Source organism: Eublepharis macularius, chromosome 6, assembly GCF_028583425.1.
Source record: "Eublepharis macularius isolate TG4126 chromosome 6, MPM_Emac_v1.0, whole genome shotgun sequence".
In the NCBI taxonomy this organism is placed as follows: Eukaryota; Metazoa; Chordata; class Lepidosauria; order Squamata; family Eublepharidae; genus Eublepharis; species Eublepharis macularius.
The window spans coordinates 54,779,097-54,800,334 of record NC_072795.1 but is presented as its reverse complement, the minus strand read 5'-3'; the positions used below and the strand labels follow the sequence as shown (position 1 = coordinate 54,800,334).

Below are 21,238 nucleotides of genomic sequence, written 5' to 3'. Positions count from 1 at the left end.
GGAAGGAACAGGCAGCTATTTCTAATCTTGGCAAATTATTTTTTTCCTTACAGGCATTTGTGTGGTGGAATGGTTGAGGGGCCTGCCATAGCTACGGCGCCTAGCGGTCGTTATGGTGATGAATCGGAGAGAAGAGAGGGAGAGAGAGAGTTCGGTATGTCGATTCCTGAAGAAGCTGCAGGGGGTGTTATCGCATGCCTAGTTTTAAAAATGTTTGTGTCTGAATACGACCAAATAATGGAGGCGAACAAGCAGATCTCGGCTCGCCTCTCTTCTGAAACAAACTGCATTAAAGCTAAGAAATCTCCTGAGTGAAGACTACGTGGAAGATAGCGTCGTATGCAGTTGAATGTGATGTAAACCATCTAATGTCACAGAATTTGTCTTGTAAATTGCTTGGCCCCGTTGAAGACAGTGTTAATAAACTAGCTGATTTTTATGGTTCGAAGCTGCTGCTTTCTTCAGAATTTTAATTGGGCACAGAATTTAAGCATGCCTCATTGAAGCCAGCTACGGTTAAAATGGCTTTAAAAAACATTTTTTTATAAAACTTTTCGAAGAATTACATTTAATTAAAGCATTAGGAATTTCCTGGTCCTTTTAAATATTGCCCTGTCTTTGGTCTTCTTAACAGATGAATTTCAAATTGCTACATGGGCACAAATGAGAATGATATTTTTGAATTAAAGCTATAGCAGGAGCTAGAATGGCTTTCGTTGCAAAGAAGTGTGGCATTCAGTTACAGCCTCCATCTATTATTTTAATCTATGAAGATCGGCTCAAGAATAATGTACGTAAGCGCATTATGCCTGTTCGGAATTTCTCCAAATTCTCAGGTACAGCATGTTTATTCTACTAGCTTACATTTTGTCCCTTTCCAAAATAGGTAGCTATAATCATTGTTACCACAGCAGTTTGTCTAGCAGAAAGCAGACTGGACAGTTTACAGGAAACGAATTCTTTAAGTATAGACAGTTCATAAGTCTTGTATATAGTGATACCACATGTTAACATTTAATTAAGATTTAACAGACGTTATCACATATAGCAACTGTATTATTTGCATGTTTGGAAAAAATGTGGCTTCATCCATTTAGTTCCCATATTGAATTTTTTTCTGGGAAGAAGAAAAGTACTAAGCAGCACAGAGAAGTGAGCCAATCTGGAAGCATCCTTATTGCCTTCAGCTTGATCATATGTATTCCTTTCTAGGGTCATGTGCTATCTATCAGAATTTTGTAAGGGTGCAGCCATTGCTCATGGTGTTGATTGGGTGAGCTCCTATGAAGGTGCCAAGAAACTGCTCCTAGAAGTTCTCAGAGCAATTTAGTATTCTTTAAATTCACCCTTTTTACCAGTAAAGTGATGAGTGCAGAGATAAAGGAATAAATGTTCACATGGCACTTTTTAAAAAAGGTAAACAGCAGGTGGAGTTAGAAGCAAAATTATCCGCTGAACCAGTTTTTCACTATTATGCACGTCATTTTATTTGAAAAAAATGAGCTCATCCCCATAGCTAAAAGGTTATAAGCTTTTTGTTATGTTTGTTACATCCCTTGATTTGTAAGTTATATTCTATTATAGAGCACAACAAAATGTACATGGACAGAAACCTAACATGTACTCCAGTACTTCAGTTTTGCCTGTGGGAAAAAAGTGGTGAAATCCTAAATTACAGTGAAATCAAAGGTCTTAAACTGGAGTAACTCTGCTTAGGGTTTTGCTGTTATGCTCTCTCCTGTTCCTTTTGTCCATTATTCTTGAGGAAGCATATAGCAAAATGAACATTTTTTCCCATCTGGTTCATGTAGGCTTTTAAAAACTCTTGTTCATTTGTTGTGCATTTGTACAGCTACATAAACTTGCTACAGTTATATCTGGCCAGTGTTGCACTATTTAATTGTATAGTTGCTTCGTTGTATAAAATGGAGAAGAGAAGAATGATGTAAGCTTCTTTGGGTTCCCATTTGGAAGAAAGGTGGAGTATAAATTGAATAAATATATAAATAAAAATAAATTAGATCTTTTCTGGGAAGTGGAGGAAGAGGCTCTAAAGGTAGGTAAAGGGTGTCAGTCTAGAAAGGAAATAGGCAAGGCACAACTAGGAACTGTGATATTTGAGACATACAGGTAGAAGGATAAACAATACATCTGAACTATAGGAGAAAAGGGACAAATAGGAGAAAAGGGACAAAAAGAGAAAGATGCTGTGTGATGTCAGCTTCCCTACACAAAGTACAACAGTGCAAAGTATAATATGGCCTTCAGCACAGAAGGCTCTGTGTCCCAAGGACTTTCAGCAGCATGTACACTTTAAAACTTGAACTAAAGTATTGACTATTCTAGCAATAGTGCATCTGTGACACTTGACCAACGAAAGTGCTTCCTTGTATTCTTCCAGACACCCAGTAGATTCATGTATGATCAGTTTGCAAATTATAGGCATGTGTCTGCAACCAAATGTTTTGGGAGTTTGTTTGTTGTTACCTTGCCTTGATTTCTCTTTGGTGCAGATTGCAGCAGGGCAGCAGAGCAACTAAAGAATAACCCTCGACACAAGACTTATTTGGAAGGAATCTCAATGGAACAGTTACAAAAGTTACACTGGTTGCTGAGAGGCCATTTAGAAGGACAAAGTTTGACTCAGAGTCTAGAGCAAATACAGCTGAAAGAAACAATTGACCCTGAGGAGAACCTGAACAAACTTGATGACAAGGAGCTTGCCAAAAGGAAAAAAATAATGGATGAGCTATTTGAAAAGAACAGGAAAAAAAAGGATGACCCTGATTTTGTCTACAATGTAGAAGTGGAGTTCCCACAAGATGAGGAGCTTGAATCCTGTGGCTGGGATGCAGATTCAGATGATGAATTTTGACCCATAAACAAGCTCTTTGGATTCATGGAGACTTGTCTGATTACAGCGGGAAGGACTGTCCACTTGTCATGCTGAAAATGCACTGCTGTATTGTAGCAACAGAACTTGACTAATCTTAACATTCATTTGTACTATCAAGATAGATTCATGCTTATGTCTTTCTCTTTACATGTTTTACAAGCTGAGAAAAAAGTCTTCTGAGATGCTATGTAAAAATATATGATCGGAGTCAAAGAGGTATTTACAGACCATTGGTTAGTTCTTCACACTGGCACACACCCTTTTAAAATAAAAATAGTGAATCTGCCTCAACAGAACTTCTGTGTGTGGTCTTAACTTTTAAAAAACAGTAATGGTGCAAAACTGTAACAGTGCAGATAATGTTACATCTTATTTATTGCTTCTCATTTTCCTTTCAGTTTGCTAAGAAACCATAATTTGATAGTCTAACTGTTTTTTTTGTTTGCTTCTCTTTTTTCCAGTTGAACAAGAACATCAACTACAAAGTATTACACATATAATGTTGTTACATACAAATATCATAATCCTTTGCTTTGTGGAGGAAAAAAATCAACATGGTCATCAGAACTTTAATGTTTAAATATGTTGTGCTGTGTTTAAAATAATTCTTTTCACTGTTTCAGTTCATAGGATTTTTGTGCCTGAAATGTTAACTATTTAGAAGATGAATTGAACGTGTATGTGCTGCTGACTTGAAAGCTTTATTATTATACTGCTTACCTCTATAATCTCAATGGTCAGACATGACAAAACAGCAGACCAGTAAGTATGAAAAGCTTTAATACTGGTGCCAAAGTTGTATTTGCATATTCTGTCTCTTTCATCTGATGCTCCAAAGGCATTCTAATCATTCTTATATAGGAATGCATTGACATGACAGGGGGCTGAAATTACAGCATAATATGCCCTGGAATTTTTTGCTTCTGGCTAGAGATTCACCTGTAGTTATGATAGATAATAAACAGAGTGATCCTGAAAGGCACATGGGAAAATATTATTAGTATGTGTTTTCTTTGTCAGTTCCTTCTGTATCCTGTGAGAGTGGGGGATTTTCAACTGAGTAATACAAAACTGATAAGGAACCCCTGAAAGTCCCCTATTAACTGCAAATCTTTTCATTGTGTTTGCCGATTTTGTGATTGTTTTTACCTGAGTGAGAAGCTGCTAGAAGGTAAGCTGAGTCCTGCTGTCTACAGTTTGAGAGAGGTAGTGCTCTCTCTTTTGTGGTAGAGTACATATGTAAGTTTATATATTTAAAAAATGAAAATGCAGCGCACCTCTATCCTACTGCAGGAATACTATCTCTCCATTAGATTTTGTCTACTCCCTGCCACACACCAGTCTACTGCAAATATATGGAATGTCTTATGCTATTTGATTACTGGAGCAGAACTTGCCAGTATATCCCTCAAAAGATAAAATGGAATATACTGCCACTTTTAATGTATTTATAAGGTCTTCAGTCACCGCAAGATAATCTTGGCTGGTTGATGTTATTAGAGTGGTTCTAGTTCCTTCAACATAGATAAATTTCATTTGAAGGATTTCAATAGAACGTACCTTTCAGGAAATTAAATAGCACCATTCAATGGAGTTGTCCAGTTTTTAGAAATAACTTTCCATAGGCCTTGCAAGAGACTGTGTCTGGTTCATCCGGACCCATTCTGTGAGGAGTGTGATGCATCAATGAAGAATTAAAAATATTTGATCTCTGTTATTTGGCAGTAGAAAGATCTGACTGTAGACCCAGAAATACTGTTATATAATTACGCAGGAATATTGTGGTTCACTTAGCAGCATTTATTAATAGGTGAGTTTGCATTGTCAAGAGTTCTGCCTCTGCTAGAGGAGATAACATATTCTCTCACCCTTCACTGTATATGCAGACCTACATAGTTGAAGCCATTAATTCTGTCCAACTCTCCTTCCTCTCACAATCTTTTGTGAAGTAAAGGGCAGGTCCTGTTCACCAAGATTCTGAGTGGGAGATATGAGGCTTGGGGCGTGTGTGTGTGTGTGTGTTAATAGAGAAGGAGCAGTCTCCATTTGCCTCAAAAGGAGTCTAGTTGCCCCTAGAAGGTGAAAAAACCCTTAAAAGACCCAGAATCCTTCTAGGTTTGAGAACAATCTCCCCGAAGTTGACACTGCAGCTTCCTGCACTGGCAGAAAGAAAAGATTGTGGTCACGACTAACAATTCTCATTTTCTCTCTACATATACTTGCCTCCCCCTCCACATGCTAGTACTTGCTCTCTGCTTCCAGGGATATTCTTTCTGGGCCTCTGTTATTTTTCCTGTAAAGGTGTAGGGCTCTACACTTGCAGAGCCACATCAGCTCTTGATCATCACTATATACTTTTTATCCAATCCCATTACCATCTCACATACATATATTCAAATCCCAAGATACATATTCAGATCCCAAGTATTGCTTCTGCAATAATACATGTATATTTTAAAAAATACTAAACAAACAACTACATACTTTTGTCCCCAGAGGGCAATGTTTTATTATTTGTAGATTATTTTTGTAACCCTCTGTACTTGGTAGGCATTCTGTATCACAATCATTAAAAACTTCTCAGACATGAAACAGATTGCAAATAAGTTATATTGCTGTGCTTGGACATTGTACAATCTATGGTGGTCTAAAACTATTAGAAGTTATGTGATTAATTTTGATTGTGTTATTTTCTTGAAATGACAGAACATGTAATTAACCTGTGGGGGGGACTTTTTGAAGACCACGTTCTTACTACCACACCTTCAAAATAAAGACAAGGTAAGTCCCAAAATTTCACTTGATCTTCATCTATGATAGTTAACCACCACGAAGAGTCTAATGCAAAAGTGTCAGGTTGCCTCCAGTTAGAGATGCCACAGTTCTGTTTAAAATATGTTGCACTGCAAATTGTACACATTTACTCAGAAAAAGTCATAATGAGTTCAATGAGAAGAACTCTCACATCTTAACCTGTTACCATTCTGCTTGACATTTCTGAGAAGCTCTTGCTTATCTGCAGCATTACAGATTTTGATCTGTGTGTTCTGGGAAAGTACAACTGTGGCCTCTTTGCTGTCTTTTTCTGAGTTGCTATTTGGAAGACTTGTTACCACTGATAATCAAAAATTCACTTACACAATTTTCCATGTATGCGCATCTTTCCACCTTTACCTTACAAAGTATTTGTTGACCCAAGTGGAAAACATACAGCCCAGAAACTGAAAGCGGGGAGACTGTCCACCTGGGAGAATAATGCTTTCCTTTAGCAACCACTCTGAGAGATTTTTCAGGGATAGGGAACTAATTTTTAATCTGCCTCTGGATGGTCATGTATTCTACTGGTTGTTTAATGGTTCTGAGAGATTTTCTGCTGATTTTTTTTGGTTTTCTCTCCAGCAGGGACTGAACATCATTCTCTGAGGTACCACGGAAAGGCATTTCAGCTAAATTAGGGCCTGACTGGAACCTGGGTTCCTACACAGGGAAGGAATTGGTTGGTCATGAACTCCAGTGGCTCAGCTCGTTCTCTGAAGGTTCAGAAGGTAGTTCTAGGGATCTGGTTTTCTACCCCAGTGATTTATCTTGTCCCCTGTACTGTTTAACGTTTACAGGAAACCATTGAAGAAGATTGTCTGAAATTGGGGCTGAGATATCAATATGCAGATGACAGCTCTTTCTTGTTCACTAAATTCTGGGAAGGCTGCACAACGTAAAACAAACTGGATGCGTGTGAACAAATTAAACTTAATCCAGATAAACTGGCAGTTCTGTTGATTGATACTTCAGATGATCTGCAGATTGACCTGTCGTGGATGGGATTGCATTCTCCTTTAAGGAGGAGATGCATAGTTTGAGGTGCTGCTGGACTGTACATTGAATATGAATGTTAGGATTGTGGCTGTAGGAGTGCCTTTTGCCAGTGGAGGAGTGCCTTTTAGGAGTGCCTTTTGCCAGTGGAGGCTGGTACACCAACTGTGCCCTACCCTAGAAAAATCTGACCTAGCTACAATTATCCATTACCTTAGTGACATTCAGATTATTGTAATGTGCTCTAAGTGAAGCTGCCTTTGTAGAATGTTCAGAAATCAGTACAAAATGTGGCTAAAATACTAATTGGGAGTACCTATGAATACGTGAAGCTGTTTTATACTAAACCAGACCATCAGTCCATCAACATCAGTTTTGTCTACTCAGACTGGCAATGGCTATCAAGGGTCTCAGGTGGAGCCATGGTCCCTTCTGTGGATGAATCATGTAACTGATAATCATCTACTTTAGCTGTCTATTCATTTCTGGGCTCAACTGAAAATGCCAGTATTGTTCCTTAAAGCCCTAAGGCTTTCAGTTGTGGCATTATGTATATGGAAAGCTGTCCCCAGAGAAACCCATCCGTAGTAGTTGATCAAGATAAGCTCTGTTGGACTGGCTATGGTTCAGTATTAGAGTAGCTGATTGGTGTGTAGAAAGTCCCAGAAACCGTTCCTGGCAATTCCAGTTCAAAGAATCAGGTTGTCGGTGATGTGAAAGACCTCTGCCTAAGACTCTAGAGAGCTAAGAGCCACTGCCAGTCAAAATGGTCTGATTCTCTATAAGGTAGCTTCATGTGAATTGATGATGATGATCCAAATCCACCTTTCCCACTGAGATCCAAAGCAGATTATACAGTGTAAGTGATAATGCAATTTAATCAACAGCTAGGACATTCACTGATCAAGATACAATAATGAACAGCTGTTAGGACATTCATAGAAAAAGATACAGTAGGGTGTGGAAGCAGGAAAAAATTGAAAAATAAGCATAAAGCTGAGCACAGAGATGAAATATTCCTGAAACCAAGCATAACTAAATTACATGGTATGTTTATGTGGCTACCATTCACTACTACCACCAGAGGGCTTTTTCAGGTTTCCAAAAGATCATATCAAACCAATCTGGGGAACAATGCTGCAAAACAGGGGAAAACCCAGAAAGTAAATGATTAAGGAACTTTGTCATGTGGATACTAAAAATCCACTCCACATTTGATGTCAAACTGCAACAAAATCTTGGCGTCAAGCAACCTGAAAGAAGCATTTCCAGTTGCTAAAAGAGGAAGCTTTTAAAAACTGTGAAATCCTCACCACTGGAAGGTTTCTTTGAAAATGCAGCCTGGGGAAAAAAAACTATTAGAAATATTTTAGGATACAGGGAGTAGGATGGATGCTGTATTTACTATTTTTGTCACAATTTATTCCAGTGTTCTAAATGCTTGGTTTTTTATTTTTTGTTAAATATGACTAACCTCCTTGGGGAACTCAGAACAAGTTTTTGCCATGTTTCTTCCCTTTGACACAGCACTCTCTCGACAATTCTAGAAATACACCACATAAAACAGTAAAAATTTTGAGGTGGAGAGAGCACTGAAAAGGGGCAGATGGAAAAAGCCACTGAGAGAGTGTGCAAAGAACCTTTGAGGTGAAGGCTGTTGGAGGCAGCTCTCTGAGGTTAGCCAAATGCAAAAGTTTGTGTTTTATCTGGGTGACAAGCATGGCTATGCAAAGTAGAGCTCTGCCCCACAGTCCAGGCCCTGGTTGAAAGTCAAGGGAACTATGGCAGTAGAAAGTCATGGTAAGGACAGTTCACCATCGAAACACAGGCCATGCATCAGGCCACCAGGACACTTGACACAGTGGTAAAAAGTTTCCATTTTCATTTCCACCTCAAACAGCGGCTGGGCAGGAAGTATGTGCACACACTCCACTAAATCAGAATGATAATGGCTGTTGGGGGCATTGCCATACAATATATCATTGTCATATTTCCTAGTAGGTTTTGTGACCTAGGGAAACTCGTATATTTCTTTCTAATAGCGATCAAAACAGTAATTGCCAAACTTTGCCATATGAGCAAGGTCTGCTTCAGTTGCCTGCACTCATAGCACAGGGCTATTGTACAGAACTGAAAATGTAATTTCATATGGGATATCACTCACACTCACCACTAGATGTTAGTTAGGGACTCTGAATAGCCCACACTATAGCCACCTAGATGTACCTTCCCATGTACTTATAGCACATACACCATGCCCTCAGACATCTATGAACAAATTTAAAAAAAAATCAGGACTGGATCCAGCCAGCTATTTCATTCACTCTCATTCGATTCTCCTCCTTACAGCCCCCATTCCACATGCCTTTTTCCCATGCAGGTCCCATGATCCCCAGCATAGCTTTGTCAGTGGTCAGAGGGGACCCCCTCCTCCCTTTTTCACCAGCTAAAAAGCTGGTTGGGTCCAACCCTTAATATTAATAGGAGATAATTATATAAATAATCGATGATAACAGGTATCATGGCATATAATCTACCATCCAATTTACCATCCTACTGAGTAAAGTCTGAAGTCTTCTTCAAATGGAAGATCCAATTAGGTTGGAGGAAGTTTCTTTAGGCCAGTGGAACTTCATCCAAGATAGATGCCCCTGTCTGGTGGTTCTGAACATCTGCTCTTCTCCTACAGCTGCCACCACGATTCCTTTACTGTCTATGCAGTGGCCCAGTTTTTCACTTGCTATGCAAATCAACAAATACTAATTTCTGATCTCATTGCATAAGATGCAGAATCACATCAGCCACCTTAACCTGTTTTGGCAATGTGCAACATATAGGAGCAAGAGAGGGGAGATCTGGATATGCGAGTAGGAACTCCAGTTCTAAGCATTATCATAAGGCTAGTTCATGTATATACACATTCACTATGATTTTTCAGCAATCGCCTCGGGAGCTCAATGTAACTCTATTGAAATACACTGTCTTGAGACCAGATCTGTTTGATTTGTGATGATACTTTCAAATAGGACAACTGTCACTTGATGTTGTAGTCCTCAAGTGCATGTTTGAGTTCATAAAAACCAAGAGTTGCAAGGCACCCAAAGGCCAACTGGTCCATATCCTTGCCAAAAGCCTGCCCCCACTAGTCACTGTGACAGGTTAATCTTTGAATCAGACCACAACGAGCCACAGCTGGGGAACATGTGCACCTCAGAAGGCACATGGTTTCAAATGGTTACGCGGCTGCTTTCCCAGGGCTTCTTTCACAGCTTGCACTGTGACTAATGTGGTTCTCTCAATTAGTGTACTTTGATCAGATAAAATGCAAAGTTCACACCTATTTCTCCCTAAACCCCTACTTATTTTTCTGCTGGGTAGCACCAGATGCCCATACTCATAACCACATCCTGAACTGAAGCTGCCTTTCCCCGAACAAAAGGAGAACCAGTTATCTTGTTGCTCCTACATAGGTTAGAGGAAGCTAGCACATGCCTAATAAGGGGAAGGTGGCACAGTCATTTCTGGCTACTCTCAAGAGCATTAGAAGAAACTGTTAAGCGCATCTGAAAAACAGGGCATCTTGTACCCTCCCAACCAATTTGGGGACAGCAATAATTACAAAATTTGGAAGGAACGATTTCAGTAGTCCCTGCTGGGGAATGTAAAGTATATTCATAAGGAATATACTAAGGCTATACTTTTTAAAAATGGTACATTTCTAGGCATTATATGCTACTCAGTTTGCCATAAACCTAGCTGCTGACATACAAAACCATGTTAATTAAATGTATAGAACAGCAAGAGGTTTGGCATCAGTATCAATTGTAAAGCAGCTCTTTATAAGCTGTGCTGCAAGTCAGCACTCTGCTGGTTTGAATCCTTCTACTGCCTTGAGCTCAGCAGATAACCTTGGGTAAGCCGCCACTCTCAGCCTCAGCTCCCCAACTATATTGTGAGGATAATAATAACACTGACTATGTTCACTGCTTCAAGTGGGCACTAATCTGACTAGAAGGGCAGTATATAAGCACGCTGTTATTTTTATTTGGCTTCCTTTAGTTACCTAGAATCAACATTGTAGCCTGAGCTTACCATCAGGATCTGTAACTGAGACACTTTAAGGAATGCCTCCTCCCATATGTAGCAGAAGATGACTAGTTCCAAATATTCCCATTCTCTCCAGATAAGTGAATTGGTCATAAAGAATAGGACCTTTCATAGTGGTAGCTCTCTTTCTGAAATTCACTTCCTGAGGAAAAGCAAGATTCCAGTAGACCCTTAAAGACCAACTCATGTGCTACTGGACCTGAATCTTGCTCTTCTACTGCAGACCAACAGTTACCCACCTGAAATTAACTAGGGTTGCCAGGTGGTGGCTGGAGATCTCCTGAAATTATAACTGATATCCAGGATTTTAGTCCAGTGGCACCCTAGAGACCAACAAGGTTTTGAATGTAAGCTTTCAAGAGCTAGAACTCCCTTGGCCCTCAAAAGCTTACACTCTGAAAGTCTTGTTGGTCTGTAAGGTGCCACAAGACTAAAATCCTGTTGTTCTACTGCAGTGCAACACGGTTACCTGTCTAAGCTGATATCCAGCCTATAGAGATCAATTCCCCTGGAGAAAATGGCTGCTTTAGAGAAAGAACTCTATGGCATTATACCATGCTTCCCAAACCCTGCCCTCCCCAGGCTCCACCCCAATTCTCCAACTATCTCCCAACCTAGAGCTGGCAACCCTATCACTATCTCATGTTGGCAACTTTGGTTGATCTTGGTGATGCTGCAGGTACAGCGTAGTCTTAATTCTGTTCATATCCAGCTTTTGTTTTTACTGTGTTTTGTCATGTGTTCTTTTAACTATTGGTAAGCCACCTTAAGAGCCCCCCCCCAGCCTTTTTTTAACTGTAAGGTGGGATATCACTTAAAAACATAACAGAAAGGATGCACAAGATGCAGCTCCTTTGGACTTGCCTTTAAGCCCAGTTACTGCTACTACATAAAAAACAAGATGATATGTTTATTCCACTGAGATTTTGTACACTGCTTACCCTGCATGCAAATGAATAAGTCCCAGAGGCATGGCCAAGTAGAACCATTACAGGAATTGTTGAACTGTGTGTGAACTTGAAGCATGCAATAAAGAAAGGGTTTGACTGGTCAACATCATTCTGGAAGAGAACATGCATTTCGGCTGCACTGACTCACAAAAGGCCAAATGAAATAAGAGCACCACAAAGTGTCCTCTTTCACTGGTACTGCAGATTGGTTATTGCAAACTGGAACCTGGGCAAGCCTATCTTTAAGAGTCAAAATAACACACACACACACACACACACACACACTTCCGCAGTGTGCATACGCATTGCAGAAAATGGGCTGAGGTTTCCTCAGAATGTGGTTTTCCTGCCTGTAAACCTCTACCACAGGGAGGCCTCAAACAGTCAGCATTGATCCACATATAGCAGGCTGGCTGCTTGCAGGGTAATGCCAGTCTTCTATGATACAACCATTGCTCTGCTTCTGGAGCAGCTGCCTTCATGGGAAATTTACTACTAACATGAAACCCCTCATGGAGAAATCTCTAATGTGGAAACTACCTCTATAAATCCATTGGCTTTAGAAGAGTGTAACTTGTATTAGGATTTCAGTGCCCATCATAAAAATAACCTGAATCCGGTACAAATAAAAACCAAGAACAAGAAAACAGAGAACCAAGATAAAGATGCAATCAACATGAAAGCCATACAATGGGGCTGGTCCAATAAACCAACCACACCTAACACAAGAGAGCAGACAAAAGGGCAAGATATAATGGCACCAACTCATGGAAGAGAGACTCTAGTCTGGATTACAGCCCTTTTGGATTTTCAGTGAAAGGCAACACAATCTTACGTTCTTTACTAACACCTAATAAATGTTAAAGAAGTAACAGTAACTATTAAAAATACCAAAAGCCATTTTGAGTTCCATATTAAAATCTCAAAGAGATCAAGGAAGGAAAGGAAACCAGATTCTACAACCAAATACTCATATGGATGCAGCTCCTTCCACCAGGAGGTCAAAGATTGATTTCCTTGGTGAGATAGAACCTATGCCCATCCTTCTCACCAGTGATTCTTATCAAACCAACGTGAGCTTTTTGCAGTCTTTGTTTATGCAAATTAACTTTTGGGACAGTACCAGCCATTCACCTCCTTTTACACAGCCTCTCCTGCAATATCTGATCTACTTTTCCTCTTATTCAACTTCTATATAATCTAATTTTTTAAAAAAACAAACTCTTTTCCTCTTTCTTCAATTAATATTTGCACCACATCAAATAGAATGAAGCATTCAGTTCATTTCTCACCAGAATAAAACCACATAATATGCATCCAACAGTTTATATTATGTGATATAAGTTTGGAGCAACTGCTCTGTCTATGCTTAGCCTTACATATTTCTTTAAAAGATAAGAATTGATACAGTACAGGAGTGTTTTGACCTAGGGTTATGATGACCCATTCTTTTTTTATATATATAATCCTAAATCCAAAAACCTAGGCTTGCTCTGCCTTTATTTACCAATCACTGGAGAAGGAATGTTCAAACATAGGGAAGCAATGGATGCATTGAAGGGAGAAGGAAACTGGCCAACAAACCGTAGTATGACATGGGCAGTTTCACTGTCTGCAAGATTCTTCACTTACTTGAGCAGAAACTGACCACCATTTAATTTTTTTTCTCCTTTCACAAGAAGATTTATAAATCCACTTTTAAAAAAGGAGACGTAAGAGCTTGAAAATGCACTCTTTTTCATTGGGGCCATAGTTCACTGTTGACACGGGTTAGCATAACCATCTATATTTTCATGCGCAGACATTATAACGTCAAATGTTTGAATGGATGAGCTGGTATCTAGCTCAGAGGCAACATGACACTCACCTTCTCTCAGGCAGCATCTGACCCCCATCTGAAATATGGAAGGAAGCTTCACTATTGATAAGTGCCAGGGAACAAGCAGCCCTGCACACCTGTATTGTGTCAGAGCTTGCCCATGCTATATGTTTCTTGTTTTAAAATATACTACCTATACCAAAATAAAAAGGAGTGTTCTGACACCTTAAATAAAGCATATGCTATTGTAGACTAGAACCCAAATGCACAAACTGGTGCCCTCCATTGGCAAAGACCAAATAGAGGAGGAAAAAACATTGTGAACTGTTGATGTGAATGCTCATTGTCCTTATTTTACATGAAACTGAGTCATGAAATGTCACAGATTGACACCACAGGCACTTGCAGTCATATGACAGCTAAGAATACTCTGTGAGAACTTAATTTAGAAGCACCATAATGATCTGAATTGGAGTGGGACTATGGCATGGGAAAGGGGCCCCTGTCCTTCCCTCACCATTTCCCTGACCTGAAATGGTCGGGGGGGGGGTTGCCCCACTGGTGTGCTGCACATACACTGAATGCTCTAGTGTACAGACCCATGTTGGGGCAAGTAATACCCCCAGGCACATTTCAAGTCAGAGTAATGGCACCAGAAGGAGGCAGCAACCTCTCCTTCCACCATATCATGGTCCTGATTTAAATCAAGTCCCTGTGGCACTTTCCACAGGGGGGACTCACTGCTTGCATTCTGCTACAAGTTCCTGTGGCAATCATGCAATGGATGCAGTGCGCACTTTGCATCTGATGAAGAGAGCTGTGACTCTCGAAAGCTTATGCTACAATAAAGTTGGTTAGTCTTAAAGGTGCTACTGGACTTTATTAATGCGCACTTTGGCTTTCAGACTGTACCTTTTGCATTTCGTTGCCTTTTGACCTCAGTGTTTACCATTTTTATATGTACGTGACAAGTGAGGATATATTTTATTCATTTGATAACAGTTTATGTCACAATCAATTTGAACCATTGGGGAAATTTTCCTATGGCCATCAGTACATGTAAGCTTCTCCAACCAGGCAAGGAGCAGCTCCTCAGGGCCATTTCAAGCTGGGGAAATGGTACATGGGGCGGGGGTTGAGAAGCACTCTGTCTCTATGTTCCATGGTCCTCCTGACTCCTGATCCAAAGCAGGCCCCTCCATACCTTAGAATTATGTTCCAAACATGGAACTCCCAGAGCACATCTGTCAATAGGACTGGGAGAACATGTCGGGAATAAGTACTTCGTAATGCACGTTCAGGACATGGGTTTCCATTCTAGACTTTATTGCAATGTATGTGGCACTGGCAACCCTTACTACTTTTGTCCCTCATCAGTGTTGCTTAGGGTGCTTTAGAACATGAGTTATGAAAAATGCATAAACCCAGAAAATCAGGAAGAAAACGTGCCACAGCACACCCGCCAACATTAATCCTCCACCAAAGTCTTTCCATTAGTGTCACAAAAAGGCCATACATGGAGAGATCTTTTCTTTTAGAAGAAAAATGCCTAAGAAGCCACATCTCCTTGAGAGTCACATTTATTCATACATCCTTCATCATGATTAATTCTCAGTGTAAGGCTCCTACTCTTTTCTTTCTTATTTGTATAGTTATTGTACTATTTGCACAATATTACCTTGCACTGTACCCTCAGTGCACTGCTCAAGACTGCCAACAGCACACAAGCAAATTAGACTAGTAAGAAAACTTCTTTCAAAACACTGCCACACATTGTGGTTAGAATTACATCAATGGCCAGGGAACTCTAGCTTCCTGTATTGGCTATACCTTTTCCTGAGGCTCAGTACCTTGCTTCTCTCCCCCACTGCCCACATCAGTATGGTCTAGATCTATCAATATGGGCTAGATCTATACCGGATCTTCACCATTTGCAAAATGTGTTGCCTGAAAGTCAAAAAAATGATGGCAAAGGCAACCAGCAGAGCGAAACAAGTGGGAAGAACCAGCACCAGATAAAGCAAAATGATATCTGTTGTGACCCACTTGCAACTCAGAAGGACCAGTTCTGGTAGGTTTGCTGCATTGATTAACCTGGAGGAGTAGTTGCAGGTGACTTCACTCATGTCTGCAATGTGTACAGTGCTGAAGCTGCGAAGGACATCCCACCATCCCAGGCTGCAACAATCATAGGGATTCCTGCTGAGGTAGATCACATGCAAACTTTTCCCAAGTGGATTTTGCATGGCATGTTGAGGTAGTGTATGGAGGCAATTTCTCCTGAGATCAAGCATGCTCAGTCTCAAGCCTATTAATGACTCAGGGAAGCTGGCCAGAGAGTTTTCAGACAGGTCCAGGATTTTGAGCTTCTGAAAGGCAGAAAAGTCCACATTTATGCTTGCAGCAGAGAGGCCAGTGTTCCTGAGAGACAGCACCTGCAGGGACGGTGCCACATCTTGCAGAGGTAGCAGGCCACTGAGTAGTGCACTTGGATTGTCAGAAAGATCTAACTGTACTAAGAAGGTACCCCTAAAGACATGGCTGCCCAGCACTTTGAGGTTACAACCAGCCAAGTAGAGATTCCTCAAGGAGCCAGCATTTCTGATATCTATGCAGCTGAGACTTCCAGCACCAGTTGTGCTTCCATGTAGGGCACACATTTCTATTGGGTTGTTACTGAGGTCAACTGTAGTGATCATTGGTGTATGCGTAAAAATTTCAGCTTGCAAGCCGTGCAGTCTATTGGTGCTTAGATTAAACCATCTGAGGTTAGGTAAAGACATTCCAGGACCCAAGTTCATCTGCAGATTCGAAAGCCGATTGTAGCTGAGATCCAAATCAACAAGAGAGTCTAGTGATTCCCTCTCATGAATGTGCAGTGTTTCTAAGCAGTTGTGACTGAGTTTCAGGTGACCGAGGGAAGCCATCCCTTCAAAAAATCTCTCAGGCAGGTACTGAAGCCTATTCCAGCTCATGTCAAGAATGCTCAGGAAAGAGAGGACGCCGTAGCTAATCTCTTCCCAAAGGTTAATGGTGGTGACATTGGTGATATTGTCATATGGTGACTGCAGCTGCAATGTACTCTCTGAATCATTGAAAAGTTTGCCATAGAAGCTTATCTTATTGTGTGTAAGCAGCAGAGTTTGCAGTTTATTTCGCCGGGGCAACAGTGGGAAGAACAGGAGCCGGTTGTGGGAAAGATCTAGTGTTTCTAGTTTAAAGGCAGAATCATTGTCTGCAGCCAGGAACCATTCGATGCGGTTGTTGCTGGCATTGAGTATTCGGAGTTGGGTCAGGTCAAATTCCACAATGCAAGGCATGTAGTTGTAGGCCAGATTAAGAAACTGCAGCCCTTGTAAACTTTCGAAGGCACCAATCTCAATCTCAAAGATGTAGTTCTGCTGCAAATCCAGCTCCTTCAGGTAGGGCAAGTTTTTGAAGTGAGAGTCATCCAGCCTCATAATGGCATTCCTGGCCACAGACAAGGATTCTAAGGAGGATAATTGTTGTATCAACGTGGCCATCATATCCTCTGTGAGTTGGTTTCCTGATAGGTCTAGCTTCCTCAGGGCAGGCAAAGACCATAGAGCAGCTGCTGTCATGGAATAGTTCATGAAGAGAGCATTGTTGGCCATGAAGAGAAAGCTAATCCTTCTGCTGGCAAGGAAGGCCCCAGGTTCAATGACCTCCAACCCATTCTCGCACAGTCTGAGGCTCTGCAGGAATTGATACTGCCCCAGAGAAGCATTCCTTAGAGTCTGAATGGCATTGGCATCCAGAAGAAGTTCCTCTGTTCCAGCAGGCAAGTCTGCTGGGACAGTGTCCAGCCACCTCCCATTGCAATCGGCACTTCTCTTTTCCTGTGGCAAAAAAACCCAAATTGATTTGTGGAGCAACAAAACGGTGGAACAGGCTGCTAAGGCTAGTATTTACTTGTGTACTATTCCCAGTAATGGATCTAAAACATTATTGAGGGGTACCTCTTGCCAGGAATTAAATGATCTGATACAAAAAACCTAACTAGACACTTTGGCTCTTAACACTTCTTTATTGTGAGGCATAGTTGTACTACTTATGTCCATCTGTAGGGTTTTATTGTCTAGGGCTGGGATTAGTATGGTTTTATGTATTTTGTATTATGCAGTATGTTTTGTTGAATTTTATTGGATTTTTGTTATTTTTGTTGATTTTAACTGTTGTAAATTTAATATTGATGTGAACTGCTTCAAGCTCTTAACTGAAGAGAAATGGTATAAAAATCAAATAAATAAATACTTAGGGATTCTTAAGTGGACGTCTATGTCTGAATCAGGCCTGATCAGAGTCATCCACAACACTACATCACAGAATAAGGGCAATACAGCCTGCTTCCGCTCTGAATGATGGAACATTTTCATCCTGCTTCATATGCTTCCCTTCTCCCAATTATTGTTAGGGGGGATTTTCTCCATAAAATGTGCCCGTCCCCATTTTATCACATTCCCACTAGCCTCGCAGTATACAATATCTAGCTGCAGGGCCGGCGCACCCATTGAGGCATGTCTGGCCCCCGCTTCGAGTGCTAAGGCGCCAAAGGGGGCGCCGGAGGGGGCACTGGGTGCGGGTGCTGTGGAGCTGACAGCTGAGCAGGAGGGATGGGAAGCTGCTCGCGTGGTGCCCCGGCCGCCTGCCGTGCCTGGACCGCAGCTGCTGCAGCCTACCAGCCTTCCCACCCCATGCTGCCGTTGCTGCCAACACATGCCCCCGGCTGGGCACAGCAGCCGCAGGCCAGGCATGGCAGGCGTCCGGGGCGGCATGCAGAACCTCCCCAGCCACCCGCCGTGCCCGACTGGGAGCGCGGGCAGCCTCCGTGTGCCGTCCCAGCCGCTCGCCGGCCAATGGGGCCGGCTTACTGCATGATGACGTCACACGCAGTCTGCACTGTGTGCACGTGCATAGGGGCAGCCTCGGGCACCAGAAACCCTGGCGCCGCCCCTGTCTAGCTGTTTGCCAAACAAAGGTCAGGGCAAGGAAACCCAATACCAGCACCCCTCTATACAATTAGTCAATATATGTTTAGAATGCTGGGACAAGGCTCCTGACTAATTTATATACCAAAAAAAATTACAGGGACTTTCAGAAATTTCACCCACTATCTTTTACTACATGAGCGTAGAACAAACAGTGTTATATGGTATAACCGTTGGTGTGTGAAGATGCCTGCTTTATATGCCACTGTACCTAGCATACACACAGTAAAGAAGATATGTGAGCATTCTTCACATACCATGTGAAGATGACCCATGTACAGCTGTGCAAGAAACAAGTAAGAGTAAGTAACTCTTACTTAGACACAGAGAAATTAATTCAGCATAATGAAAAACTGAAATATTGCAGCGTTTTGGGATTTAGCTTGCTTTGCTTGTTTAGTTTGAGATAGCACGTGTAGAAATCTAATGCTGTGGGACTACAGAGAATACACACACCTAGCCTCTAAACCTCAAAGTCACACGAAGACTCTGGAAAAATGTTCTTTAATAATCCTAAAATGGGCAGGGAAGTAGAATTACTGAACATGCTTGATTCTTGGGACCATCTGGTGGTTCCTTGAATCTCACAATTAGTGACACTTGGATAAGTTAGTTGTATGGAGTCAAAATGTTATCATTTTACTCCAAATGTCATCTTGAATCTACATGTTTTGAAGGTTTTTTTTTAAGTAAAGCCCTGTGGAGATAAGAAACAATATGTTTAGGGTTTCCAGAAGACTCACTGTTTTGCAGACACTGTGATCGGCAGTAGGCTTGCTTCCCCATCCTGTATCTAGGAAAACTACACATAAGAAGATACTGTGGGCTATTAACGCCATTTCAACAGCAGAACTCCTGCAAAGAGAGACAGAATATTGGGAAAATGTGTTCAAAAGACCTGTCCCTTCCTTTGGAGGGGGGGACTTACAGTTTGTTATCTCATAGATAATACTAGAAAGCGTAAAGCGCTGTACAAGCCATTTAAAACCTAGTATGCACCAGGTCTCACACCTACTGCAAACATTACACTAAGCTCTACCATAAATGTAATGCAAGAGCTTTTCCCACAGGAACTCTGCAGGTACACTATACAAATATTTAAAATCATTCAGGAAAATGATTAGGGAGGAAAGTCAAACACCTCTCCCTGAGTATCCACACTCCCGTCAAACTGGCAGTCTTCCCAGTAGCTGCATTTTCACTAAGCACATTGGCATGAATTCCTATTACAGCTCTGAACAACACCACAAGCAGTTTGCCTCTTACTCTCGCTGAAGCACCCTCTGTTCTGTAGGTCTGCCTCTAGGACGGAGCCATCAGATATTGATCTCATAATCAAATTTATTTACAAAACTGTTGAAGAGCTGGGGTAGGGGAAGTGCTTGCTAACATCTGCAGTATTCCATTACTTGAAAAAAGTTGTTCAACAATAATGTTTAAAGGACAACCAGAGTAGGAATTAGGAGATACCTTGTCCACTGACTGGCAAAGTAGCCTACACTGAGTTCCTGCTTTGCTCTATGCCTCTCCTTTTCTTTGGTCTCACAGGTCAATTCCATAAATTTTATCCATCATCTGTCTTTTCTCCTGACCTGGCTCTTGAACATCATTCAAAGAAGTGGCTGGTGAATTCATTGCAATCTTTGGATGCACAAGTTTGGACTATGACTGATGTTAAGAAGCACTGTCCCTATGTCGTCTCTCACCTGAGCCAACTTTCTATTTTGCAGCATCCTATGTCATGTACTCTAAGGGTCACTCTGCATGGAACGAATACACATTCTCAGTTAATTCAGATATGCAGCAAACTTAAGTTGTCTTTTGCAGTTTACATGTTCAGACTAAAACAGTGACTGTACCCTTCAGTTAACATCAACCAATCCTCTCAACACAAAGGCCAAATTCTGGGATTGGTACTCACCGTTTGGAGCAATGTGCTCAGCTGTGGGAGGCTCATTCTGTACCACCAGTTGTCCTCCAATCTTGCTGTTTATCTGCCAACCCCCCCCCACACACACACACAAAATTAGCTGTTCGCTCTCACTTAGTACTAGATTAATTTAGAACTTGCGGAAGGAACTAACTAACGGAAACTGCAGTCACATGGAACAGAGTGAGTTGCAAGCTGTTTCACCCCTTGAGCTCAGCAGTTGCATGCACGCACACACACGCACACACACAATTTGTGCATATGCAAGTCACTTGAAAATGAGAAGGAGCTTAGAAGAAAGGAAATGGGAGGAAGGAAATCATGCAAGACACTCGTTGAAACTTACTGACTGCAGTGGGTGAAGGTGAATTAGTTTTCTTTCCCATTAATATTGGTTATCATCTAGTTTGGAATAGTGCTTTGGAAATATTGAATAAGGTTAAAGCTTCACTGGCGTTCCAAAAACCAGAATGTAGCAGAAACTGGGTATGATATTTTATGCCTGTAATTAAATTAGCCATCAATTTATGCATAACCCATGCTATAACTTGAAGAGGACACATATTCTGCACGTCAGCTAAACCAAGATGTCAGCCCTCATAACTGGATAGAACTTGAAAAGATCCTGTCAAGTATTATGCTAATTTTATCCACATTCTTTATTCAGTTATACAATTGTGAATGGAAAATTTTGAACACTATTTTTTCAGCAAAATA

The 21,238-nt window shown here is 41.2% G+C and overlaps 2 protein-coding genes across 3 annotated transcripts; one reads left to right on the top strand and one right to left on the bottom strand.

Moving 5' to 3' along the window:
* The first annotated feature begins 108 nt into the window (after positions 1–108).
* CEP19 (centrosomal protein 19) lies at positions 109–3,192 on the top strand. Of its 2 annotated transcripts, none has more exons than XM_054983580.1 (3): positions 109–154; positions 635–836; positions 2,514–3,192. In XM_054983580.1, exons 2-3 carry the CDS (start codon positions 707–709, stop codon positions 2,873–2,875), a joined length of 492 nt encoding a protein of 163 aa, XP_054839555.1. In that variant the 5' UTR covers positions 109–154; positions 635–706; the 3' UTR covers positions 2,876–3,192. The 2 variants fall into 2 exon arrangements, with proteins under 2 accessions (XP_054839555.1, XP_054839556.1); XM_054983581.1 differs by having other exon boundaries at positions 139–356.
* An 11,983-nt stretch (positions 3,193–15,175) lies between these two features.
* Positions 15,176–20,598, bottom strand: NRROS (negative regulator of reactive oxygen species). The gene is made up of 3 exons (XM_054983697.1): positions 20,513–20,598; positions 19,335–19,446; positions 15,176–17,442 (listed from the first exon to the last, which is right to left on the bottom strand). The coding sequence occupies exons 2-3, from the start codon at positions 19,428–19,430 to the stop codon at positions 15,478–15,480; spliced, it is 2,061 nt and encodes a 686-aa protein (XP_054839672.1). The 5' UTR covers positions 19,431–19,446; positions 20,513–20,598; the 3' UTR covers positions 15,176–15,477.
* Between the last annotated feature and the right edge of the window lie 640 nt (positions 20,599–21,238).